At 48.0% G+C, this 20,790-nt stretch overlaps 1 protein-coding gene across 4 annotated transcripts in view; it reads right to left on the bottom strand.

Annotated features, from left to right (window-relative positions):
* The window catches only part of IGDCC4 (immunoglobulin superfamily DCC subclass member 4), a 235,593-nt gene that overhangs the window by 67,325 nt on the left and 147,478 nt on the right, over nt 1-20,790 (bottom strand). For all 4 annotated transcript variants that reach the window (XM_075896896.1, XM_075896895.1, XM_006129178.4 and 1 more), the window contains one exon: nt 861-998. In XM_075896896.1, the coding sequence (XP_075753011.1) occupies nt 861-998 (138 nt within the window). The remainder of the gene's footprint in view (nt 1-860; nt 999-20,790) is intronic.

Here is a 20,790-nt window from a genome sequence, read left to right as displayed (position 1 = left end):
AGCGTGTCCAAAAACACTGCCATTAACGAAGAGTTACGGAAGCTGGCAAGCTACAACTAAAGACTGATTTGATTATATGGTTATAAAGGCGGGGAAAGAATTTTATGTCATAACGTAGATTTTTGAAAGCCAATTCAATATGTTTTTTGAGAAATGATTCCTGGGCCGAGAACCCACGTGGCAAGCTTCAATATTTAACAGCTCACATGACACATGGGACACGAGCTCAGTGACACCAGCCCTACTGATTTCAGCTGATCAGCCCTTGATGCATGAAAGTCAGTCTGGCTCGTTTATAGGCCCTAAATAAAAGATATCTTGACTGTTTCTCAGACCTTCATTCATTTTGAAGCGCCGTCTTGACCACAAGAGGATTTACTTCTGAAAACAAGGCCCCTTAAATGCCTAAAGGATCTTTATCGCATTTTATAACCCTGCAAGATAGCACACGTTATTTTTACAAAGCAACTGCAGATGTGTTAGAATTCCCGCAAACCTTTCTGGACCACTACAAAAGAAGTGTCATAAACCCGACCCCTCTAGGGTGACCCTCAATGGCTTTGGCTCATACAATACTGCCATGACTAATTTAGATCAAAAGGCATCCAGCAACCAGAATTTCATGTAGTTTACAGATCAAACAGCTATCAAATAAGTTGCATGCTTTATAGCATTGTAGATTCAATTAGTAATCCCAGCTCCGAGAGGATGCTCCAGATCACCAGGTCCGCCGCCCCTATGCATATAAGCAATTTAAAAAAGTGCCCTCTCTTGAACAGCGCTTTCCCTTTTAATAGATTTTAAAAACAAAGTGTCCATAGACTCCTCTCAACATCAAAAGAATAATTATCTTCATTTACCCTGTCGTATCCAAGAGACAAATGGGGTAGGATCTGCAGAGGCCATGCACTCCATCACCGCACTCTCTCCGACTACCACAGTGGTGTTTTCTGGAGCAGCAAATATAGCGACATCCCGCGTCACTGCTGGTTGGGAACCTAATACACACCGGGAGGGCGGGGGAGGAGAGAGAGGGATAAAACAATCTCTTTAAAGCAGTGTGGGCCACATTCCATTTATATTAAAAACCAACCATTTTTACCTTCATCTCAAACCATCACAGAAAACAGACTTTTCTTCCTCACGGTTTGTTTACCTCTTCTGCAGGTCACTCAACCAGTCTGGTCAATTTCACCTTTCTTTCTGGTTACTTTCACTTCCTGGTTTCCAGGTAAGAGTGCCATATGGCTGGGTTTGGAATGGACACAGGAGACTTCCGGGGATCGAGTTTCTATTTCAGGACAATGCTTCAAGGCTTGAATTGCAAGCCCAAAACCACATGCTGTGAGACCCAGGTTATGGCTACACTACAGAGTTTTTTTGGAAAAATGGCCATTTTTCCAAAAAAACGTCACTTATGTCCACACTGCAATTGCGTTCTTTTGAAACAAAATCGAAAGAACGGAGGGGTTTTTCCGACATTGGAAAGAAGAAGCCTTTTTGCAAAAGAGCTTTTTCAGAAAAAGGCGCGTGTGGAGGGGGAAGAGGGAGTTCTTTCGGAAGAAGAGGAAAGAGGAGAAAGCACAGGTGCCCTGGTGGCCATTCCGCCCATAGTAATCACAGCTGACATGCGAGAGAGCGCCCATTCAGCATCCATTCAGCGTGGACGCTATCTGTCGAAATGGCAAATCGCTTTTTCAATGCGCTTTTTCAGTGTGCACACTCTCTTTCTGAAGAAGCTTTTTCGGAAGATCTCTTCAGGAAAAGCTTCTTCCAAAAGAAGCCTGCAGTCTAGAAGTAGCCCCAGAGAGGTCAGAACCTGATCTGCCCCGATCCTTCAAATCAGATCCACGAGAGTGGAAGAGGATGCATGCATGGAACCCTACTGAAGTTCTGCTCTAGCCACAGATCCCATTCACACAGCCCCAAGAGAAAGATCAAAATTGTATCCGCATCTGTCCTTGAAAAAATGAGCCATGGGTATCTGCATCCACATCCACGGATGCAGCTACCCTTGGTTATAAAGCAGATATCCACAAATTTGCAGGGTTCTAGATACAAATTATGTATCCGCATCCGTATCCACAAAACAAGCCGCCGATATCGGCGTCCACATCCACGAGTGCAGATACACGTAGATAAAAAGGAGCTCTCCTCAAATTTGCAGGGCTCTAAAGATCAGGCACTTTGTGGTTCAGCACCTCTATAGTGAACCAAACCAGAAGCCCAGATCTGAATATGCCCAATCTTAGAGGAATTCCTATGCAACATCTGATCTGGAATCTACATCTTAGGTGCATCTAATTTCTTATCACATTAAATCTGGGAACCAACCTGCATCGCCATTATTTTTGTCTTCAGGACAAAAAGTTCAATTTAATTACTTAAAATTGTGAAATCTCAAACTTACTCTAATTGACAGCATTCCTAGCAAGCACAAAGGGCCAGAATTTTAAGGGGTTTTTAGCTCAAATGCTCTGTGCACAAAATGAGGGACCAACAATTCCACAGGTGTTTAAACTGGCAAAGTTTTGCACCGAACTGTGGTCAGAAAAGGCTTTTCTAAGGCTTCTCAGCAAGCGACCGACTAAAATACTAGAAATCCTTTGTTTGCATTCACCTGCTAACAGCTGAATCACATCTTGAAGCAGAAAAGAGGCCCTCTTTTTTAATATGAAAATTTTAAAAATGACACTTGGAGAACCAGCTAGTAGGTTTTAAAGCGGCAACCGGTGGACCACGGGAGTTCTATGTGTGGCCCATGAGACCACACAGGGTGGTCAGATTCTGATGGAGTCCATCTGCATAGTTCTTTCCCTACCAGTGACACACATGTAAAGCGAGGCCATGTGAAGCGAGGTGGGTGCGGATTGCACACAACACTGACTGTGAGAGCCGGCTCTCCCTCTGCATCCAATCAGAGCGCTGCTACGGCTCTGTCGTCACCCCGCAAACTCTAGGTACGCAAGGACCATTAGCAAAACTGCCCTAGCCTAGGAGACCATCCCAGTTACAACAATCTTGCAGCCCACGGAGATGGAGGGTTCCTCATGGAGCCCACTCACTAGCGTAAGTTGCCCATCACTGCTATAAAGAAAATCACCGAGGTATCAGTTCTCTGCACATGGCACCTTCTTCACCTTCGTGCATGTAAAACAAGTCCTATTCAGGAGGCCCCAGACTTGCGACCGCCCAAGTTCTGACCCCCCCGTACTTACAAAAATGGTTGTAAGTGGGGAAGGGGCTAGAAACCCCTGACTTACATCCTCTGCCCGCATTTACGACAGCGCACGGCGCCTATCGTAAACGAGGGTTTGAGTTACGACGCCCCGACTTGCGATGCTTCCCGCAGAACCAATCGCGTCACAAGTCAGGGGCTTCCTGTACATTACATTACACACAATGCACACAGTATAGATGTATATATAGATAATGCATAGTGTTTATGTATTGAGACTGTGCAATATGTTTCCCTTCTTCCAGACACTCAGAAGTGGGGATTTGTTTGTTTGTCTGAAGTGGGCCGTCTGACTCTCTCGGCCAAGTTTATAAGGAGAGGTTAGGGAGACAGGAAATGTCTTTGATGAGATAGATTTTTTTTCCCCAGTTGACAGCAGCTTTGCCACTAGGAAGCCTGTTCTCTCTGCAGCTAATGAAGGATGCTTTCTGAAGGATGCTGTTATTGTCTTCACCAGGTAGGCGATCTGCAGTGCTGCACACTAGAAGTAATTACAGCCTCCCTTAAGGTTGCTCCGGGTGCTCTCATTCCTGACAAAGGCTACTGGGTGCCTTCGAGGATGCTGTCATTCTTTTAGATCCTGCTTGCTGAAGTCATTGAAGCTGCACATCTTTTTGCTGGGAGGCACAGCCCTCATACAAGAGGGAACGTTCTTTGTCAGCCCGGTGCATTGCAAAACGCACCCATTAACATCAGTACTTTGCTGATAGGTACAGCAGCGTTTAATCCATAGATCTCAAAGCACTTGATAAAGATAGGTAAGTAATCTCTCCACTTTACCTCCATCCCTGCCCCCTTCAGCAGAGGAGTGAGAACGCCAAACAGACCATGGGGAGGGATAGTGGAAGAATTCCTGGCTCCTAATCCTGAAGCAGCAGCTTCCCACTAGCAATGAAAATGCACCTTCCGGACCCATCCACGACTGGCAGGGGAAAGGGTCACGTAACCATGTTTAGGGCAAAGAGAGGGAGGGAATGATCTGGGTGAAACTGTGATCTCAATGAAATCAAAGGAAGTTTTGCTATGGACCCCAAAAAGGTCAGGATCTATCCCCGCCCCCAAGTCTCTCAACACTCTAAGGGTACGTCTAGATCAGGGGTCTCCAAACTGCGGCCCGCGAGGCCCTCTCATCCGGCCCGTGGAGACCGTCCCTGGGGCGCCGCCGAACGGGCCCTTCTTGCCGCGGGGGGGGGGGGGGGGCCCTGTCAGGGGTGTGCGGCGTGTACTCACGCCGCGCCGAGGCAGGAGAAGCGGGCCGCTCTGCTGACAAGCGGCCGCGCGGCGGCAAACGGCGCAGGGGGCGGGGGTTAGCACGGGCGGCGTTCCCCCGCCCAGACTGACAGGGCAGCCGGCCAATCAGGGGGCAGGATGGGCGGTGGTGGTAACGCCCGCCCGGCGACGTGCGGGGGAACGTGAACCCCGGCGGGAACTTTAAAAAGGTGACCCCTTCCGCCCAGGGGGGGGGAAGGAGTGAGCGGTGGCAAGCAGGAGGGGAGGACAGCATGCAGAGGAAGGGGAGAGCAGGGGGAAAAGCCCCCCCCCCCCCCTTCCGGGAGAAACGGATTCGCAAAGCCAGAAATGTCTGCTATTTTGGCATCCAGGAAACAATTTCACCATTCACACTAATACAGGTGTTCATGTGTAGTGTATCAATGTGTTATTAAATAATAACTGAATAAAATAATATTAAATAAATAATTAAAAACAACATCCATGTTTTGATTGTTTTTTATTTGGACCTCAAGTGTGTAGTCGGCCCCCGAACTGCTGTTTGATAGTTAATGCGGCCCTCGGGCTGAAAAGTTTGGAGACCCCTGGTCTAGATTATAGGCTTTTGTTGACAGAGGCTTTTGTTTGTTTGAAGTGGACCGTCTGACTCTCTCAGCCAAGTTTATAAGGAGAGGTTAGGGAGACAGGAAATACTGTCAACAAAGCTTCTGTCGACAAAGAGCGTCTAGACTACAGCCAGTTCTGTCGACAAAGAGCGTCTAGACTACAGTCAGTTCTGTCGACAAAGAGCGTCTAGACTACAGCCAGTTCTGTCGACAGAGCAAGCCGCTTTGTCAACATGAGAGTGTAGACGCAAAGGACAGTGTAGATGCAATAACGCCTTCTGTTGACAGAAGGCGTTATTCCTTGTAGAATAAGGTTTACCACCGTCGACAAAACTGCCGAGTTCTGTCGATGTTATGTTGACAGAACTCGGCAGTAGTGTAGACACAGGTATAGTTTTGACGACAAAAGTCCATTTTTGTCGACAAAACCCTGTAGTCTAGACACACCCTAAGGCTATGTCTAGACTGCAGGCTTCTTTCGAAAGAGGCTCTTTCGAAAGCATCTTTCGAAAGAGCCTCTTTCGAAAGAGAGCGTCTAGACTGCACGGAGAAATTTCGAAAAACCGGCTTGCTTTTTCGAAAGAAAGCATCCAGTGAGTCTGGATGCTCTCTTTTGAAGAAGCCCTATTTACATTGAAGAACGCCTTCTTTCGAAAGAGGAACTTTCGAAAGAAGGCGTTCTTCCTCATGAAATGAGGTTTACCGCCATCGAAAGAAAAGCCGCGTTCTTTCGAATTAATTTCGAAAGAACGCGGCTTGAGTCTGGACGCAGGGGAAGTTTTTTCGAAAAAAGGCTACTTTTTTCGAAAAAAACCCTGAGTCTGGACACAGCCTAAGTTACTGGTTTTCATCACAATGCATCACCACTTTTGGAACAAACCAGCCAACAAAGCCACATGCAGCACGAGAGGAGAGTCTGCCCCTGCCTAACACAAGCTAAAACAAGGGGAATTGAATCTTATGCTTTAAAGGGTAAAGTGATCAGGTGGGGGACAGGAAGGAACTGCATACAGACGTGCACTTCGCACGCTTTCCAGCTCTCCTACAGGTACAGCACTGCAGAGCTACAAGCTGTACTAGCAGGGGGAGAGGGCTGTACTAGCAGGAGGGGGCTCTGAAGTATGAAACCTGGGTCCCGATCAGCAGCGGAACAATGGATGCTCTGGGCTAGTGCCTCTGTTATGGCAATGCATGTGCTCCTAAGGATTAGCTGGGGCATTGTCCACATGGTGACTCAGGGGTAAATATGCAGCGTGGTTGTAGCTGGGACAGTCCCAGAATATTAGACACACAAGGTGGGTGAGGTGATATCTTTTATTAGACCAACGTCGGCTGGTGAAAGAGACTGCTCCCTAACAGAAGATGGTCCTTTAAAAGATGAGATCCAGTCCAATGGCTCCTCTGAGGGCAGGGCCAGCCCCCCCAACCATTTCACCCTGAGTCAGCAAAACACCTTCATGTTTCTAGCTCCCTGACAATGGTGCACAGAGTCACAGCTCTGCAGACAGCCATGTGCCAGAAACTGGTCTCAGCCCAGAAATTCTCTCAGACCAAGACATGACACAGGCCGGCGGAAGTGGCGCATCAACTCCGGAGCAGGCAGGAGGGCAAAGCACATAAGCATTAGGACAGTCTGTGGATTTCTCAGTCTTCCTGGATGGCAGCTGGCATCAAAGCCAGATTGCCTCTCACAGCTGAGTTCTGCCTCTTTGCTGGGATCTGACTGTATCAAGTGATGTTAGCCCCCCTCTCTGCCCCCCCCCACATTTTAGTCCAGGGTTGCTAACCATAAGTAAATTCATGGGCAGTCCATAAAAAGAGCGAAAATTGAACTTGTCTGTAAAAATATTTAGATATCAGAGCTTTGTAGAGGAGGTGAGGAGCCATAAGAACATAAGAACAACCACACTGGGTCAGCCCAAATGTCTATCTAGCCCAGTATCCTGCCTTCTGACAGTGGCCAATGCCAGGTGCCACACAGGGAATGATCTGGCACAGGGAATCATCAAATGACACCTCCCCTGTCACCCATTTCCAGCCTCTCACGAACAGGGGCTAGCACTGATGGACCTATGCTCCATGAATTTATGGTCTTTTTTGAACTCTGTTAAAGTCCTGGTCTTCACCGCATCCTCTGGCAAGGAGTTCCACAGGCTGATTATGTTTTGTGGGAGGAAATACTTCCCTTTTGTTTGTTTTAAACCTGCTATCTATTAATTTCATGTGGTGACCCCTAGCTCGTATGTTATGGGAGCAAGTAAATATTTTTTCCTTATTGATTTTCTCCACACCTGTCATGATTTTATAGACCTCTAGCATATCCCCCCTTAATCTCTGCTTTTCTAAGCTGAAAAGTCAAGCTCTGTATTGCAGGGCTGCTCCAGAGAGTCTACAATTCCTGGGGCAGGGACAGAGAGGGGGATTCTCCTAGTGGGGACTCCTTCCAACCTGCTGCTGGTCGGTGAGAGCTCAGACTCATAGGCTACGTCTACATTGGCCCCTTCTCTGGAAGAGGCATGTTAATTTTCAACTTCAGAATAGGGAAGTACTTTGAAGTAGGAATGAGAGATCCTCCGGAAAAGGGCTTTATTCCGGAGGATCGCGCCAGTCTAGACGCTTTTTTCCGGCTTTTCCCCAAGTCGGAAAAAAGCGGCGGACATGTTTATTTAAATCCCGTGGGGGATATTTAAATCCCCCGCGGATTTCCCTATTCTGAAGTTGGAAATTAACATGCCTCTTCCGGAGAAGGGGCCAATGTAGACGTAGCCATAGACTTTAAGGTCAGAAGGGACCATTACGATCATCTAGTCTGACCCTCTGCACAGTGCAGGCCACAGAATCTCACCCACCCCTCCTAGAATAATCCTCTCACCTATATCTCAGATATTGAAGCCTTCAAATAGTTTGAAGACCCCAAGATGCAGAGAATCCTCCAGCTGTGATCTGTACCCCATGCTACAGAGGAAGGCGAAAAACCTCCAGGGCCTCTGCCAATCTACCCCGGAGGAAAATTCCTTCCCGACCCCAAATATGGCAATCAGCTAAACCCTGAGCATGTGGGCAAGACTCACCAGCCAGACACCCAGAAAGTTCTCTATAGTAACTCCTATCATCCCTCCATTGACCTATTTCCCACTGATATTGAATGGTCAATTAGTTACCAAAATCATGTTATCTCATCAAACCATCCCCTTCATAAACCCATCTAGTTTAATCTTGAAACCAGATAGATCTTTTGCCCCCACTACTTCCCTTGGAAGGCCGTTCCAGAACCTCACTCCTCTAATGGTTAGAAACCTTCGTCTAATCTCAAGTCTAAACTTCCTACTAGCCAGCTTATATCCATTTGTTCTTGTGTCCACATTGGTATTGAGCTTAAATAATTCCTCTCCCTCCCTGGTATTTATCCCTCTAATATATTTAAAGAGTGCAATCATGTCCCCCCTCAGCCTTCTTTTGGTTAATGTAAACAAGCCAAGCTCCTTAAGTCTCCTTTCACAAGACAGGTTTTCCATTCCTCGGATCATCCTAGTGGCCCTTCTTTGTACCTGTTCCAGTTTGAATTCATCCTTCTTATACATGGGAGACCAGAACTGCACACAGTATTCCAAATGGGGTCTCACCAATGCCTTGTATAACGGCACTAACACCTCCTTATCCCTACTGGAAATACCTCGCCTAATACATCCCAAGACCGTATTAGCCTTTTTCACGGCCATGTCACAATGGCGGCTCATAGTCTTCCTATAAGCAACGAGGACTCCGAGGTCCTTCTCCTCCTCCGTTACTTCCAACTGATGTGTCCCCAGCTTATAACTAAAATTCTTGTTATTAATCCCTAAATGCATAACCTTACACTTCTCACTATTAAATTTCATCCTATTGCTATCACTCCAATTTACAAGATCATCCAGATCTTCCTGTATGATATCCCGATCCTTTTCTGAATTGGCAATAGCTCCCAACTTTGTGTCATCCGCAAATTTTATCAGGACACTTCCACTTTTGGTGCCAAGGTCAGTGATAAAAAGATTAAATAAAATTGGCCCCAAAACTGATCCCTGAGGAACTCCGCTAGTAACCTTCCTCCAACCTGACAGTTCACCTTTCAGTATGACCTGCTGTAGTCTCCCCTTTAACCAGTTGCTTATCCACCTCTCAACTTTCATATTAATCCCTATTTTTTTCAATTTAAACAGTAATTCCCCATGTGGTACTGTATCAAATGCCTTACTGCAGTCGAGGTAGATTAGATCCACTGCATTTCCTTTATCTAAAAAATCTGTTACTTTCTCAAAAAAGGAGATCAGGTTGGTTTGGCACAATCTACCTTTTGTAAAACCATGTTGTAATTTGTCCCAATTGCCATTAGCCTCAATGTCTCTAACTACTTTCTCCTTCAAAAATTTTTCCAAGATCTTGCATACTACAGATGTCAAACTAACAGGCCTATAGTTACCCGGGTCGCTTTTTTTCCCTTTCTTAAAAATAGGAACTATATTAGCAATTCTCCAGTCAAATGGTACAACCCCTGAGTTTAGAGATGTATTAAAAAATTTTGCTAATGGACTTGCGAGTTCATGTGCCAGTTCCTTTAATATTCATGGATGAAGATTATCTGGGCCCCCCGATTTACTCCCATTAAGCTGTTCAAGTTTGGCTTTTACCTCGGATATGGTAATATCTACCTCCACATCCTTAGTCCCATTTGTTATGTTACCATTATCCCTAAGCTCTTCATTAGCCTCATTAAAGACAGAAGCAAATTATTTGTTTAGATATTGGGCCATTCCTAGATTATCCTTAACCTCCACTCCATCCTTAGTAATTAGCGGTCCTACTTCTTCTTTTTTTGTTTTTTTCCTATTTATATGACTATAAAACCTTTTACTATTGGTTTTAATTCCCTTTGCAAGGTCCAACTCCACCTGACTTTTAGCCTTTCTCACTTTGTCCCTGCTCTAACCTCAATAAGGTAGCTTTCTTTAATGATCCTTCCCATTTTCCACTCCTTATATGCTTTCTGCTTTTTCTTAATCACCTCTCTGAGATGCTTGCTCATCCAGCTTGGTCTAACACACCTGCCTATAATTTTTTTCCCTTTTCTTGGGATACAGGCTTCTGACAGCTTCTGCAACTTTAACTTAAAATAATTCCAGGCCTCCTCCACCTCAAGATCCATAATTTCTTTAGTCCAATCAACTTCCCTAACTAATTTCTTTAATTTATTAAAGTCAGCCCTTTTGAAATCAAAAACCCTAGTCTCAGATTTATTTTTGTTTATCCTTCCATTTAATTTGAACTGAATTAGCTCATGATCACTCGAGCCAAGGTTGTCCCCTACAACCATTTCATCTATGAGGTCCTCGCTACTCACCAAAACCAAATCTAAAATAGCATCCCCCCTTGTTGGTTCAGCAACTACTTGATGAAGGAATTTGTCAGCTATCACATCTAGGAAAATCTGAGCCCTATTATTATCACTAGCACTTGTTCTCCAGTCTATATCTGGAAAGTTGAAATCTCCCATGATCACGCAGTTTCCATGAGTATTTACTTCATTAAAAACATTAAAGAGGTCTCTATCCATATCCAAATTGGATCCTGGTGGTCTATAATACACCCCATGCACTATCCCAGGGGAGGATCTGATAGTTTTCTTTCCCAATGTGATTTTTGCCCAAACAGACTCTGTCTTCTCCATTCCATCACTTTTTATTTCTTTACAATCTACCTCATCTTTGATATACAATGCGACTCCACCACCTTTACCACCTTTACCCTTATTTCTGTCTAAACAGCACGTACCCTTCAATACCTGTACTCCAGTCATGCCTAGTATTCCACCATGTTTCTGTTATTCCTATAATATCTGGTTTCACTTCCTGAACCAATAGCTCTAGTTCCTCCTTTTTGTTACCTAGGCTCCTCGCATTGGTGTACAAACATCTTAATTTTTGCTGTTTGGCCTCATTCACATTCTTTACCCAATTTGGCCCGGACATTGTACCTCCAATATGACCTATTAGACTAGTATCCACCCTACCCTTCCTCATGTACATTCTCCTACCCCCAGCTATATCCTTTCTTACTTTGTTTTCCTCCCTCTCAGTGTTAAAATCCGGCGTAGAGATTACCTGGACATCTCCCAACCGTCTCCCCCAAATACCTAGTTTAAAACTCTCTTAACCAGTTGAGCCAGCCTCCATCCTAGAAGTCTATTTCCCTCCCTACTTAGGTGAAGTCCATCCCGAGAGAACAGTCCTCTGTCCATAAATGAAGAGCTGCTCTTCTCCGCCTCCAACTTTGAACTCTTCTTTGGCATCGCTAGCATCAGCACAGCAGCAACTTTTGGTAGGTGTGTGTGCAGAACATACCCTTACCAGGCTCCCACAGCTGCAGAAGGGGAGGGGACAGAGGACAGCAGGCTGGCCACAACAACCTCCCACAGCCACCCCACCAGTAAGCAAGGGTTCCTTCTAATTTTTTCCATCCAAAGACGGAATAAGTTTTGTTATGTGCACCAAGATGTGTGGATGTGCACCACCAGTAGCCGGCTGTGGGCACTCTGCTAATCACTGGGCAGCATTTCGGTCTCTCCTCAGTGCATTTAGCATACAGGGGACACTGCCACAGTGGGGTGGTCATTTAAGTATTAGAAAAGCTGTCCACTGCTGGGAGGATTATTGACAGTCAAAAATGGACTGGAAAAAATTGCTAAAGCAACATTGACAGTGAGGCTGCTACTATGTGTGATCACAAACTGGCGAATCCAGAGGGTGCCGATGTTGCTAATAAGTAGGTTAAATTAGCAGAATAACATTGCTGTTGTGATCTATGAATAAAAATCATTTTCAGCAATTGGCCACCCTTCATTGGTCTAATTAGAATCCCTTCATTTGCATGTACAATGACAGCAAAAAATCTCATCCCTGTAACCCTATTAGAGAAATATCAGGTGCAGGTTTTATGAGTGGCATGTCAGATTTAAAAAATCTTCCAGGAGACACCATATTAGCAGAATAAGCATGTATCTACAGTTTACTAACTAGCACAGCCCTCTAGCTTTCTGGTTCTTATGCCGGTGCCTAGCCCAATGGTATCAAAGTGCCTAATTAACCTCTTTCTTGGTGTTAACACAAACTCCAAGGCAAGCAAGGAAACATGGAATCTTATGCACAAGTAAACACTCAATCTAGAAATTACACAAATTATGTTAGTGTAGAGTGGGAGGATTATTGACAAGGAAGTTTGGGATTAGGAAATTCAACCCATTGGCACGTCAGCTTCAAACTCTAAGATAGAAGATTTTCCTGCAGTGTTAGAGAGTGGACTTCCAGAAACACAGGCTGCTTCTGCAGTCTCCTACCCTCTAGCCCAACAAGGCACCAAGTTTACACACTGTATGAAATCCATTCTACCCACCATACTGCAAAATGAATATGGACTTTTACTAGAGTCGTGTCCAAATCTGGATCCAAATTTTGATGAAGTCCCAGGTGAGTTTGTATGAAGGTCTCTTTTCTAGAATTCGGCAGGAACGTCCTCTAACAGAGGACTGCGGGAAATCCCTGAGTCAGGACCCTGTTCAGCAAAAGACCAGCAACCAGCATTTGTCCACCAGATGGAGGCAGAGATACAAAGAACATTTATATGGGATGGTCTTACGATTTAACCTCCAAACGCTTTCCAAACACCCAAGCAAAGGGGCAACAAAGTTCACAGAAAAAAGTAGGTATTTCAGCTAGGTCTGAGTGCATATCATCACTTCACACATGAGAAGGAACGGCTGATGGACAAAGGAACATAAGTGATCTGGTTTCATGCTGATAATATGCTGGGAGCTGAACAGGATTTTGCTACATTCAATTACATTAGCTTTTCAGGCCAACGTCTATCACACACAGCGTTACAAACCCCTTTGGATTAACAGCCAAAGGGCTGATCACGCTACAGCAGTATTCAAGAGATACTTGGATTAGCATCCTGGCTAGGATACCTTGTACGGTCAGACATTCTATTCCCATGGTCACCAACCAGTAGATCGTGATCTACCGGTAGATCTCAGAGGCTCTCAGAGTAGCTCTTGAGCCCTCTCCGAACTGCACGCCTGCGCAGTACATTTATTAGATTTCCTCATTTGAGGAGCAGCTACTCACCAAGCAATAGCACAGGTGAGTAGCTGCGAGAAATGGTGGGAATTTTTTTTTAAAGTAGCAGTATAAGGATTGGGGATAGCAAGTGATGGAGAGGAGGAGAATAGAGAGGGTGGGGCTTCAAGGAAGGGGCGGGGCGGTAGATCTTGGCTTGGTCTGTCATTTAAAAAGTGATCTTGGGTGTAAAAAGGCTGGAGACCACTGTATTCCTTGCTATACCCACTGAGCCAAATACCGATTTCAGTAGAGTTACGCCAGCCAAAAATCTGGCCTCCAGGAGATTGAATCTCTACCTTGAAGTCACTGGGGTTTCCCCTTGTATGCTGCTTGGGTATCAGGCACTAAGGACCACACTTGCTCTGTTACTCGGGTATGTGTTAGAAAACATCAGCGATAAGCGTGCCAATGCAACGGAGACACTGCCTGTCACTCCGAGCAAAGCCCTCGGGTTTGCTACTTGTAACACCCAATTGCAGTTGTTCTTGGCCACGGATTTCCTTGAAATACGCGGGAGGCATTTAACATAAAAATGTACGTGGAGCGTTAAAAAGAGCCATGTTGGCTGAAGTATCAAATCGAGATGACTGTTCTGAACAGCATCTTTCTTCAAAACTACAGCTTCAGGACAGCCCATGAGCAACGCTATCTCTGTTCACTGACACAACTGAGCACGTTGGGGAAATGTTACTCCCAGACACGTGCTGGGTTGAATGGGGGCCTATATCCCAACCGTGCTTTTGATCAAGAAATAACACCGCAACAAAAGGAAAGACATGGAGAAATTGGAGAGGGTCCAGAAAAGAGCCACAAAAATGATTAAAGATCTAGAAAACATCACCTGTGAGGGAAGACTGAAAGAATCGGGCTTGTTTTGTTTGCAAAACTGAGAGGGGACATGATAACCTCGGAGGCTAGGACAAGAAGCAATGGGCTTAAATTGCAGCAAGGGAGGTTTAGGTTGGGCATTAGGAAAAACTTCTGTCAGGTGGTTAAGCACTGGCATGAACTGCCTAGGGAGGTTGTGGAATCTCCATCACTGGAGGGATTTAAGGGCAGGTTAGATAAATGTCTCAGGAATGATTCCAGATCAGTGGTCACCAATCAGTAGATCCGGATCTACTGGTGGATTTTGGAGTCTCTGACAGGTGATCCTGACTGGTTTGGCCAAAAGGTTATCAAGCCCAGCACTTCAGCTGCCCCGCCCTCAGACTGCTGTGCACCTCCTACCCTTTGCCTTGGAGCTGACCTTTGGGAGCCTCTGCTTTCTGTGCAGTGCAGGGGAGATAGAGGAGGGGGTGCTGATGTCCAGGTGCCCCCCTCCAATCCTGTGTCCTATCTCCACAGAGCAGAGAGGGGACACAGCAGGATTTGGGATGGAGCTTGCTGGCTGCACCACCACCCAGGAGCCACCTGAGGGAAGCAGTGCCCAGCTGGTGCTCACATCCCAAAACCCTATCCCAGTCATGAACCCCATCCTGCACTCCAAACTGCCTGCATCTTCCCAGAGCCTGCACCTAGAACTCCCTCTGGCACTCCAGCAGGGCTCAGAGCTCCTCTCACACTCCAAATCCTTTAATCCAAGACCTGAGCCCGCACCCCAACCCTCTTCCCCAGACTAGTGAAAATGAGGGATGGTGCAGGAGGAAGGGAGGATGGAGTGAGCTGGGGCGTGGGGCCTCGGAGAAGGGGCAAGGTTATTCAGGTTTGAGGTAGATCTTGCATTGCACTTAAATTAAAAAAGTGATCTTGTCCTTGGAAAGGTTGGAGACCACTGTTCTAGACGGTGCCTGGTCCTGCCATGAAGGCAGGGGACTAGGTCCTTTCCAGTTCTAGTGTTCCATGAAAGGAGAAACGGTGCAGAGTGGAGGTTTTGTAGGAGAGCAGGAGAGGGAGGTTTGCAGCCCAGATTTGAAAGGAAATGCTCCAGTGGCGAGACACAGGGAGGCTGCCCCTGCTGCAGATTAAAAAGCTTCTGCACCAGGGTGGGCATTTTCCACGGAGGGCAAAGAGGCTCCTTCTAAATGAGCCAACTGGGAAGGAGGTGACGTAAGGTCAAGGACGGAGCTCTCAACAAATGGAAAGTGGGAGGGTAGTTTTGAGATGGAACCAGAAGGGAACCGGGGACAGGGGGAAGGAGGGAGGGAGGGAGTAAGGGAGACAGTGGAGGACACCAGAGTGGGTCACTATGCTGCAAACATGCAAGCAGATCTAGGGCAGAGTCACCTGGTGGGCACATCCTCAGGTGTCTGTGCATGCATGCAGGGGGACATCTGCTCTGGCCGTGTGACGGGGTCGGGGAGTTGTTATTATTTATGTTCCCGTTACCCTGGGAAGCCGCTAGCCACGGAGTTCCCAGTCCACCCTCTGAATCTAACACACCTGTGAGCTGCACGGGCACCCACACTCCTCCTGCACCCCTCCCAGGGAGAACTGGGCCTCTGGCGCGGGGCACAAACACACCCCATGGAGGGATGTAAAAGTGTAGACCGTTACTTGGCCACCTGAGAAACCAGTCGACTACTCTACATCAAAGGCAGCGGCGGAGGGGGGAAGCAGGAGCTGGTGCTGAGGTGAGTCAGCTTAAAAGCTAGTGCCCCCCCCAACACCATCTCCATGGTGCCGCTTGCCCCTCCCCCACTTGCCAGCCCTGGCTTCCGCGAACAGAGGGGGGGGGGGAGTGGGGAAGGGAGAGGAGGTTCCCAGCTCCCCACTGGACCCCCTTTCCCTCCCTAGCTCTAACCATTTAAACTGCAGAGCAGCAGCGGGGGTAGCTCCTTCGGAGCGCCTTCCCTTCTTGACGAATCGTGTTGTCAATACAAATTGTACCGACTACACGATTTACCCAGTTACCTGCCTCTTAACATCCATAGCCCCACGGGCCTGCTCTGGGCCTGCCCCCAAATCCTCTTGTGCAGAGCCCTCTTTAAGGCTGGTAGCATGGATGGGGTACAGACCAGGGTTCCCTGTAAGTGGGTGCTTGGGCAGGCATTTAGGGGAAATTCTGATGCCACCCAGCAGATTAGCAGAGTGCCCACAACTAGGTTTTCTGTTTCTGGTGGTGGTGCACATTGGCACATGCCTTGGTACACCTAACAACGTTTATTCCACACAGAGATGGAAACGATTAAAGGGAACATTGGTGTAGGCCCGTGGTCCCCAACACGGTGCCCGCGGGAGCATTTGTGTGCGCCTGCCAAGTGCTCGGGGCTGGCCTGGCCCCGGGCACGTGGCGCATGCGCGGTGCTGGAGCCGGCCCCGGGCACATAGCGCATGGTGAGCGCCGGCCCCAGGAGCGCCGCGGATTGGCCGCCCGCGCTCTGGGCGTGCGGCGCTTGGGGGAGGAGCGCTGGCCCCGGGTGCGCGGTGCTTGGGGGGGGAGAGCGCTGGCCCCGGCCCCGTGGCTATGGGGGGGCACCGGCCCCGGCCCCGTGGCTATGGGGGGGCCCCGGCCCCGTGGCTATGGGGGGGCCTCGGCCCCAGGCATGTGGCTATGGGGAAGGCCGCCCCCGGGTGCACAAGTGTCCCTGCACCCTGGCGCCCGGCGGGCGAACGGCCATGCCCCCTGGCGCCCGGCAACCTCTAATGGTTGGGGACCACTGGTGTAGACCCATTGTAGCTGTTCAGGGCCTTCTTCACAGAGCGCATACAGCACCAAAGACACACACACACCAGCTTGCTGTGCTGACTGAACTAGGCATGAGCGTGGCCATTCCGGAGCCAGCCTGTGCATTTCCAAGTAGAAGCCAGTGATAAAGCGGAGCCCTATTCCCCTCTGCTTGGGCCAGTGAGGCCCCTTGTTGCTCACTAACCGTGGCATGGGACAAAGCAGTCGCGATCACTGAGTTTAATGGACACGTCTCTTCTTCTGCCTGTTTTAAGACTTTCCTCGAAGCTATTACTGAGCGGTGCCAGAATCCCCAACCAACTCCAGGGGGTGGGGAGCCAAAGTGCCCAGGTTTTCATGTTCCTCTCAGCCATGGTTCACAGCTGCTACTCCAGCTCTCCTTCTGCAGCCCCCTTGCACTGCTTCAGAACAGAGCGCGGCGGCGCACTTTGAACGCAGTTTGCTTAATCAGACCGACACCAATTTCCAGCACAAAGCTTTGCTGGAATCTTCTGGGTGCACCTGGTAAACCCCAGGGCTAGAGTTTGGAGGTGGGGGATTAAAGCGTTTCAGGGTTTGTTTGTTTTCTGTAAAATGGATCCTCGTGCCTCACAACACTTTCCAAAAGGGTGTTACAACTTGCCATAAATTTTTGGATCTTTTACCATAAAATCAGAAAGCCACGCCACTTTGGCTAGTGGTTGCTATGGAAACAATTCAGTCCTCATTCCTCGAGTTCTGCATCCAGCTGCATTCAAGCTTAGTTTATGTGTCCCAGCTGCCAAATTATGCTACAGTTTGAAGTCCTAAACTACAGTGGATAGGAATACCGGGGGTGAGCTACCCTCCAGTCCCCTGGTACAGAGGCTGATTTAAGCAATAGGTACATACCACAGTTAAAAGTCTCAGAGGTAGCCGTGTTATTCTGTAACTTAAAAAAAACAACGTAAAAACAGCAACAGTCCTGTAGAACTTTAGAGACTAACCAAAAACTATAGATAGTATCATGAGCTTTTACGGGCAAAACCCGCTTCTTCAGATGACAAAAATGGAGCAAGAAGTACAGAGGTTCAAATATAAAACAGCAAAAGAGGGGACAGGGGAAGAGGGAAAAAAACCTGTCAATTAACGTGTCCATGTTAAATGAGGCTGATAAAGTGGGCTGTAAATGCTGATGTTTAGCTTTTGATGTAATTTGGGTGTTGAATATAGCCAGTGCTCGACAAACAATGTAATCTACTCGCCCGGACAAGCTGGCGCAGAATGATCTGCACATGCGCAGAGCACAGAACCGCACAGCTGGCGAGTGGGGCTCACCGCTGCTCGGCAAACCCTGAATATAACAGCCCATCAAGTTCATGTCTTTGTTCAGTCTTTGGCTTAAATGTGTCAAATGTGCACATGAAGGCCAGTTCTGCAGTTTCTATCTCTAGTTGGTTCCTGAAAATATTCTGGAAGAGGATGGCAACTTTTAGATCCACTAGTGAGTGTCCTGGCAAGTTAAAATGTTCCCCAGGTTACCGTGTGTTACCATTTCAAATATCTGATTTGTGTCATTAATCCTTTGTCATAAAGACTGTCCAGTTTGGCCAACTTACATGGCAGAGGAGCATTGCTGGCACTTGATGGCATATATTACTTTAGAGGATGTGTAGTTGTATGACCCTCTGATGTGGTGGCTTATGTGGTTAGGTCCTGTAATGGTGTCGCTTGTGTAGAGCTGTGGACAGAGCTGGCAATGGGGTTTATTGCAGGGGTGGATTCCTGACTGAGTGTGTTTGAGGTATTGCGTGGTTACTGGAAAGAATTTTTTTCAGGTTAGGGGGTTGTCTGTAGGCGAGGACTGGCCTGTCCCCCAAGGCCTGTGAGAGTGAGGGGTCATTTTTCAGGATAGGTTGAAGATTGTTAATGATGAGCTGGAAGGTTTTAAGTTGGGGGCTGTGGGTGATGACTTGTGGTGTTCTGTTATGTTGTTTGTTGGGCCTGTCTTGAAGAAGCTGATGTCTGGATACTTGTCTGGCTCTGTCAATCTGTTTTTTCACTTCCCCAGGTGGGTATTTAAGTTTTAAGAATGCCTGACAGAGATCCTGTAGGTGTGTGTGTCTGTCTGTGGGATTGGAGCAAATCCAGTTGTATCTTAGGGCCTGGCTGTAAACAGTTGATCGGGTGATGTGTCCAGGATGGAAGCTAGAGGCATGTAGGTAAGTATAACAGTTGGTAAGTTTCTGGTATAAGGTGGTGGAAATGTGGCCATCATTTAATTGTACTGTAGTGTCAGGGAAGTGGATCTTTTGTGTGGACTGGTCCAGGCTAAGGTTGATGGTGGGGTGCAATACCATCGTTAGTATTTCTATAATTCCATAATTGAGTTCCTTCAGAACTCATGGGTGAGTATCATGTGGTCCTGGTAACTTACCACTGTTTAATTTTTCAGTTTGTTCCAAAGCCTCCTCTATTGATATTTCAGTCTGGGTGTGACGGGGCGGCTGCCACGCCCCACACGATTGCAGCCCTGTCCCCGGTGTGTTGGGGAGAAGCGGCGGCCCCGCGCCGGCTCCGGCCCTGCGTGGCTTGCTCCGCCGCGGGCAGAGGAGGGGCCGGGGGAGCAGATGGGCAGGGAGCGCCCGAGTGCCCACGGCCCCGGCGAGAGCGGGGAAGTCGCGGGGTCGGCGAACCGATGTGGCCAGGGGTGGCGCATGCGCAGACTCGGGGCGGCTCCGACCCGAGTCGGACTCGGCGGAGAGGCCAAGAAGGGGGGCGTCGGGAGGAGCGGAAGCAGCCTCCGCCCCTGGCGCACCAGATGTAGCAGCAGCGGGACACTTAAGAGGAGCGCTGCCGCCAGAAGCAGGGAAGGAGGAGCCAAGGGACAGAGAGCCCAGGAGGACTGACGGACCCGGAGGCATGGAGCCCAGAGGAGAGGAGAGTGGAGGAGACGGAAGGAGACGACCAACGGAGGGCCTCACAGAGGCTGCACGAGCCGCCCCTTCAGGGGCCACCGGACAAGTCTGCCACCGCGACTCGGCGGGGGAGGTAGGAAGCGACCCAGGGCAGGGTATTGATCCCGGGGGGGGGGTTGGTGTGTTTCAGGGCGGAGGTTTCCCCACATCAACCAGACCTTAGGGCCCTGGGTCAGGGCTCGGAATGAGGGCAGGCCCGAGCCCCCCAACCTCACCTCGCCAGCCCGCCGACGCCGCGGCGGAGAGAGACTCCTTTAGGAGTGGACCAACCCTGCTGGACTCGGGGCAGGGTCGGTGACGGGGAGCACACAGCGCGGGGTTTAAGTGCACAGAACCGATATTGGGGCGTGGGCCTGCGAGCCCCAGGTGGGGCACGCCCACGCACCCCGTAACACTGGGACTGCTCCTTAGATTTGTCACCAAAAAACAAATCAAGAATGGGAATCCCCCTCCCACTCTGTGCTATGAAGACCAATGAAAAGAATTTATTTTGATTCTTCACAAAGGTTTTGTCTTCTTTTGCATCTTGATCATCCAACGGCCCCACTGATTAGCATGCTTCCTACTTCTGATATACCTAAAAATGTTACTGTGAGGTTTTGTGTCTTTTGCTAATTGCTCCTCAGATGCTTTTTTGCCTGCCTGATTATAGTTTTACACATGACTTGCCAGTATCTGTGTGTTTGTGTATTTTTCTCAGTAGAAGTTGACTTCCAATTTTTAAAGGATGCCTTTTTGCCTCTAATGGATTCTTTTGCAATTTTTAGCCATGGTGGTATTCTCACTGCTTTGTAGTTGTTCTTCTTAAAAAGTTACTATGAAGCTTTCAGGTATTTCACTCTTTGTTCCATTTAATTTCCATTTAACTTTGTTATGTATGGAGAAATTGGAAAGGGTACAGAGAAGAGCGACAAGAATGATTAAAGGTTTAGAGAACATAACCTATGAAGCCAGGCTTCATGAACTGGGCTTGTTTAGTTTGGAAAAAAGAAGATTAAGG

This window comes from Pelodiscus sinensis, chromosome 14 (genome assembly GCF_049634645.1).
Source record: "Pelodiscus sinensis isolate JC-2024 chromosome 14, ASM4963464v1, whole genome shotgun sequence".
Taxonomy (NCBI): domain Eukaryota; kingdom Metazoa; phylum Chordata; order Testudines; family Trionychidae; genus Pelodiscus; species Pelodiscus sinensis.
Note: the sequence above shows the minus strand (reverse complement) of the source record. Positions and strands in the feature narration are given on the sequence as shown.